This window comes from Salvia splendens, chromosome 1, assembly GCF_004379255.2.
Source record: "Salvia splendens isolate huo1 chromosome 1, SspV2, whole genome shotgun sequence".
Lineage (NCBI taxonomy): Eukaryota > Viridiplantae > Streptophyta > Magnoliopsida > Lamiales > Lamiaceae > Salvia > Salvia splendens.
In genome coordinates, this window is record NC_056032.1 from 42,058,641 (window position 1) to 42,064,984 (window position 6,344).

The window sequence follows — 6,344 nt, forward strand, 5'->3', positions numbered from 1 at the left end:
CTGTAGTTGACATCGCACGAAAATTATAAATGAGTGGCTGAAAACGCATCTTAGTTCTCGACTAGGCCCAAAAATCTCAATCTGATAGGACTATATATATAGAGAGAGATAGTGGAGAAGGCGAATAAATTTACATATATGGGAACTTTTGTTTGGGCAGCTCCTGCAGTACTTATTCCTATTTTAAAGTATTTATTCGACGCTCATTCACATTTATTAAGCTATGTGATATGTACGTGACTAAAAAATACTACACAACTTTTTAAATTGTAGTACTAAATTTCCCATAAAGTATCGGTGAATTAAAGTTTGTGTAGTTTACGTTGATGATGTCGAAAATGCCGAATTTGTCGAAATGACTTGAAATTTGCACAGTGGCTTGAAATTTGCATAGACTTGATGCAATATACTTCGTCAAGTCTCTATCTTCATCAAGTATATTTGCAGAAATTTCCCATAAATGACTTGAAATTCGCACGGTGACTTAAAACGCCTGCAGGAGAGGTGCCCCCGCCTGTGCAGCTTCGGCCTAGGGTGGAATTACCCGCTCAACTATGAATGGCCATTCCAAGTGGATATGGCACCAGTCACCAGAAGAGATAGATCATGGTATCCTGTCTTCATTTCCAAAATGAAGATGTTTAGAACATGTAGCTGAGAACTTATATTTAAAGTAAGAACGAAAAATTAAATTTTGTATTCAATCATAAAAATCTAGAGTCGCTAGATGAGTGAGTGCATCACTAAATTCAAATCCTAATAAGAGCAAAAATTTCATCTCTTAATTTAGTTCAATTAATTTCATTACGAGACTTTATACATTTTGTACAATATTTTTAGTTTTCATTATAAGTATATATGCACAGTATATTTTATCCATGTTAATTGTAAAACCATGATTTATGTATTAATGTTTTTTGAATTCTTAAACCAATAGTTAGTGAAAAAATGATTGTTAGCATTCCAGGCCACACAGCCTCACTGGATGGGCTGAGGCCCAATAAATCAGTAGCCCAGTCCATTTAAAACTGTTTAAACAGTAACCTTGTAAAATCTGAAATGATCATTTTCGTCCAACCGTTTTGAAAAGGCTAAGAATGTTTTCATAGTGAATGGCTGTCCTCACTACACACCTCCACTCTCCTAGTCCTATATTATCATCTCCCTTTTCATATTTCTCTCTCTATCTCTCTCCATGGCAGCACTGCACTCTCTGGCCTTCTCTTCTCTCATCTCTCATTGCTCCCACCACCCTCGCTGCATTCCAGGTATTCCTTTGATTGAAATTGAGTTTCAATTTCACGTCTTAGTTACTTTTTCATTCATAACAACACAGCTATGTATCTTGAATTTTGAAGATAAATTCACCAACTCGAAATGTGAATTGGGTTTTACTTATAATGTTTGTCTTTGGTGGCAATTTTAAGAATACTTAGTTGTTTGCAGTGCATATTTTTATTAGAAAGAAGGAACATTAGTATTTAAGAAATGTAATGCTGTTCTGGGCTCAATATTTTGGTAACTTGGTTTGATATCTTTGTCAGAATAGAAGCAGAAGATTGTATTAGGAAGAAATTATTGATTTCTTGTTCAATTTAGGCTGATTGAACCCTGGAGTCAATTATGATCTTTCTAGTGAATGTAGAGAGAGAGAAATTGTTATGATAGTTTCATTCGTGAAATTACAATTTTACTCCTCGTTAAAGTAAAAAAGACCTTCTCCCTCCCCAGTTCGTTCACTTAAGGCTGCAAATCGTTTATTGATGAACAGGTTGCTAACTCCTACATAGGTTTTCTATTCAAATCACAATCAGATTTGGATGATAAAAATGTGATCTTGATGTATAGTTGATGGGAATCAGTTTCATGGAACTTGTTTCTGTACTGATTAATTAACAAATTCAAGTGTTCATATCACTAATCACTGTTTATTTGTTTGTTATGTTTTTCTTGTTAATAGCAACAACTCATTCTCGTGTAAGCTCATCATTCAATGGCCAATCTTTACATCTATCAAACTCGAATTTCCCCAAACACAGCCAAATACACAGCACACGCAGGTTCACTGTGATGATGGTGAAACCAACCATCCAATTCATACAGGGGACTAACGAGCAGACGATCCCAGACGTGAGGCTAACAAAGTCAAGGGACGGGTCTAATGGCATGGCCATCTTCACGTTCACCGAGCCATCTGTTTTTGACTCATCCACCGTAGTTGGTGACATAACGGGCTTCTACATGATTGATGAGGAAGGAGTGATTCAGTCAGTTGATGTGAATGCAAAGTTCGTGAACGGGAAGCCTGCTGGGATCGAAGCCAAGTATGTCATGCGCACTCCGCGAGAGTGGGACAGGTTCATGAGGTTTATGGAGAGGTATGCCGAAGCAAATGGATTGTCATTTGTGAAGAAATGAAGTGGTGAAAATCTTTTTCACTCTTCTGCTTTCAATTTTTTATTCTAGTTTCCATCTGTTGTTGAGTTGAGAGAGATATTGAGTGGTATATGTCATGTGATAAGATGGCCTCAAAGGTATGAAGGTTTTTGTTACTTGATTCCTTTGTCTTTTATATCAGTTATTAGGTGGGATTTGATTGTTTGAACTACTTGAGCAAAGTGTGCAACACCTTAAATTCACAAACTGTACATTTTGAACTATAATAACCTGTCCTAACAGAGAATTAGTCTACTGTAAACTGTGCATTCTTTGGAGGAATGATTTTATGTCACTGTCTTGGTGACCATGTGATTCAAAGTGAGCTGTGAACCATGTCGAAGCACGCTGGTGACCGAAGCTCGACCCATGCACCACCTTCTCTCGCAGGGCTCAGCCCCAAGAAGGTGTGAGAATTAGTAGTGTGAATGACATTTTCAACATCTCGAGCTAGGAAGGAGAGAGCCAAGCAGAAAATCCTTCTATGGCGGGGCCTTAGCCCATAGGAATACAAGTGGTACAATGGAATCCTCCTCTGCCAAAACGGAGCTGTGGATGAAGGAGAGGTGCCAATGGAGCTTGGAGGCCGAGTACGAATGGGACAGCTCGTAAGAGCTGCACGATGTAGGTCTGCTTGTCGACGTGTGAATGAGAGAGAAGAGTAGTGCAGAAGAATAAGGTTTGATAAAGAAATACTATTAAATAACGAAGTTTCAAATTTTCACGACCGTCTCATTCTTATATAAAACGGCATCTCTTTGTGTGTACGCTTGGCCAAGCGGTAGAGAGGTAGTCCCCAGTAACGATATGTTGCTCATAACGACATTGTTTGATTAAAATAAGTATTTTAATCTTATTTCTTTCTTTTGTTTAATTTTCTTTTTACTATTCTATCATAACCCAAAATTTGATCAAATTTTGGCGACTCCCGTTAAACTATTCTTACAACCGGAGCTAGACACTCGCTATACGTTAATTAGAATTTAGTACTACTTAAAAATGAGGCTATTCTTACACGGAGTACAAAATAAAAATAAAATAATTGACGGATGAAATTATTTTTTACATATAATAAAAGAAAAAAATGTACAGCCTAAATATAATAACAACCTATTACAAAAATATCAAACTATTACAAATTCTAATAAACTAAACATATTAATGGTGTATGTACCATATTTTTCATAAATTGGGAGATATAAACTTCATGAATTTCAATTATAAACTCGATAGTACACATTTTTTACTGAAAATTTATATTGCAGAATTTAAAACTATATAACGAGCACGGTGATGGATGTTATTCAAGATTGACAATTTCAGAATAAAATCAGCCACATTACTTCACATTTCTAAGACTCCACATGGGAAAAATAATTATCTGAGTCATAACAATGAAGAATAAAGACAATAGGATAATAGAAGGTGGTACCACTTGTAAGATCGAGTCATCTTTGGATAATTCACTGACATATAGTAATATTATAAGCAGATTTATATGATCGCATAAGATAATCAAATTAATTGTATAACTGTTGATCTAGAAAGCTTAGTATGCATACCTCACCAGGAACCTCTATGCTCAACACAACAAGCTGAAAAATCCTGAATGTAGATTCAAATATTCTATAGTATATCCCATAACTCATCATTGTTGGGATCGGTCTAGCCATCTTTTTTAGGTTTTGAAAAATATGGATCCCATTCATGAGGCCCTGCAGCTCGATCTTCACCCAGTAAATCATATTTCCAGCTAATCTCCTCTATGAAATCATCATCTCTACGCCCCTCGATTGTGTCCTTCCTCAGTTTTGTCACCTTGTCAATGACTGCGCTAACAGCCACGTCAAAGGCATCTCTAAACGTCTCCAGCTTGGAGCGAGGGTCAGCATATATCAGTTGTGGGATGAGATTTATAACTGCCTCTCTCATTTCCTTCACTCTCTCTGCAGGAATTTGACTTAGCCTTTGCTCTATGCTGACATTCTTACGAATGTCATCCTCTGGAAGGAACACAGAATATACTGAATAATTCTTTGGTAAATGCCAGGTGTACTGAATGTAGGCAGACCCTGGATGGGAAAACACGGGTATGCAACCAGCAAGCATGGAGTCGAACGCTGATCTTCTTGTGTATGAATCGCCTTGAGGTTGCATACAGAAAAGTGAGCTCTGAAACATCTGCATAATGCTACTCGGAGAATGACACTTACTTTCCCCAAAATCACACTCCAACAATTTGCACACTGCCGAATTCTTGCATTGATCAATGATCTGTCCTCGGATTGATTTGGCATTCCCTGGACGGGGTGCTCCAGCGAAACAAAACAGATACTTCCTCTCAAGTTTCCTCATCCTATCCTGCCAAATGATCACATCAGCATCCTTAGCGGGATGGAAGTAGGTTGGATATGGAATTCCAAAATCATTTGCATTCCATGGACTTGATTCCACGACAAGCATAGACATGTTTTTGGTCGCTGGCAAGAACAAAAGCTTGTTACCCCAGTCTGACTCTTGGTCAGATAGTCGCCTGAAATCCCACGTTATCCTGCCAGCCATGAGAAAGTGATCCTTTCCTCCCATAATACTCCATTCAGGCGTCTTTGCTAGCCAATCAACCAAAGCAAGAGACGCAGCATCCCTAGTTGATATGTTGTGCCCCCAAAGATACCTTGCAATATCAAACCCAGCGTAGAAGGGCACAAAAATAGCAGCAGCAAGTGAAGAGTCATTCGTCAAGCACTCATACTGCTTCATCCGATTACTGAATATCACATCCACAGCAAACTGATTAGTCGCGTACCACCCAGTATTCGAGAAAACCCCCTCAACATTCTCTAGTGGAGGACCTAGACCAGCGTTCGTGGTGAACTTACACATGTTGGTCCACAGGCTAAGGCTCCTACACTCCTTAAGCATATCCTCGTTGAACCTTGAAGGAAGATCATGAACATAAATATACCTCCCCCCACACGGATCGCTCTTATTCTCTACAGTCCTCAACGCCCTCACAAAAGAATAGGTTTGCCTCTCCTCTTGAGGCCTATGAATCACATTATTAGACTTCTCCTGATCCCCAGCTCGATCTTTCAAAATGCCAGTAGAACGACTAACTGGGGAGGGATTCGGATTAACGGGCAGAGTGTTAACCGATTTAGCATTGATGGAAAAGTGCTCTAATCGAGGAGAACTATCAGCAATACCATCATTACCAATCACCATAAAATGAAAGTACAAGAGGCATAACCAAAAGAATGCTGATAATGCGGCTAACAAACAAAGCCGCGAATAATGCATTCTGCCATGCCTTTTCTCCATCAGATCAACCAATGGAACCCCCGCCGCCGAGCGGCGTCTCATCAAAAATCTGGCGACGACAAATTCACCTCACGAACTTTAACACAAGTAGTTGCGCAAAGCAATAAAAATCACATAAAAGGAAATCGAGATGCACAAGCACATAAACCCTAAAACAACAAGCTACAATTGAGATTCAGGATGCAAACTTGTACAGCAACAGAAATCGGAAAAATGCAGTCGGAATGAATTAAACAACACGAAAAAGCGTAAACAAGCGGAAATTCAGCGGAACTAACCAGCAAGAATAAGAATTGAAACGATTCAGCATGCGGTAATTTAGACGAGTAGAACTGAATCAGCTGATCTCACGCGGAAACTCATGATGCTAAAAGGAAAAAAAATCAATAATAAAAAATATCTTATTGTACAAACTAGGACTTTCTTTTAAAAATGTAAGCACAAAAAGGTGCAGAAAATGTAGAGAGAATTTGAGGAGAGAAAACGCAGTTATTTATATTTCTATTCTCAGTAGTGAAGAGAAGTTATGGAAAGGAGGGAGGCGTATTGTAGCGAGGGACAGCAGGAGGCGTATATTAGAACCCCAA

At 38.6% G+C, this 6,344-nt stretch overlaps 2 protein-coding genes across 2 annotated transcripts; one reads left to right on the forward strand and one right to left on the reverse strand.

Annotated features, from left to right (window-relative positions):
* Positions 1-1,095: 1,095 nt before the first annotated feature.
* Positions 1,096-2,605, forward strand: LOC121800744 (photosystem II reaction center Psb28 protein). The gene is made up of 2 exons (XM_042200253.1): positions 1,096-1,268; positions 1,961-2,605. Exons 1-2 carry the CDS (start codon positions 1,196-1,198, stop codon positions 2,416-2,418), a joined length of 531 nt encoding a protein of 176 aa, XP_042056187.1. The 5' UTR covers positions 1,096-1,195; the 3' UTR covers positions 2,419-2,605.
* A 1,247-nt stretch (positions 2,606-3,852) lies between these two features.
* Positions 3,853-6,344, reverse strand: LOC121800751 (xyloglucan galactosyltransferase MUR3-like). The gene is made up of 2 exons (XM_042200261.1): positions 6,036-6,344; positions 3,853-5,806 (listed from the first exon to the last, which is right to left on the reverse strand). Exon 2 carries the CDS (start codon positions 5,797-5,799, stop codon positions 4,102-4,104), a length of 1,698 nt encoding a protein of 565 aa, XP_042056195.1. The 5' UTR covers positions 5,800-5,806; positions 6,036-6,344; the 3' UTR covers positions 3,853-4,101.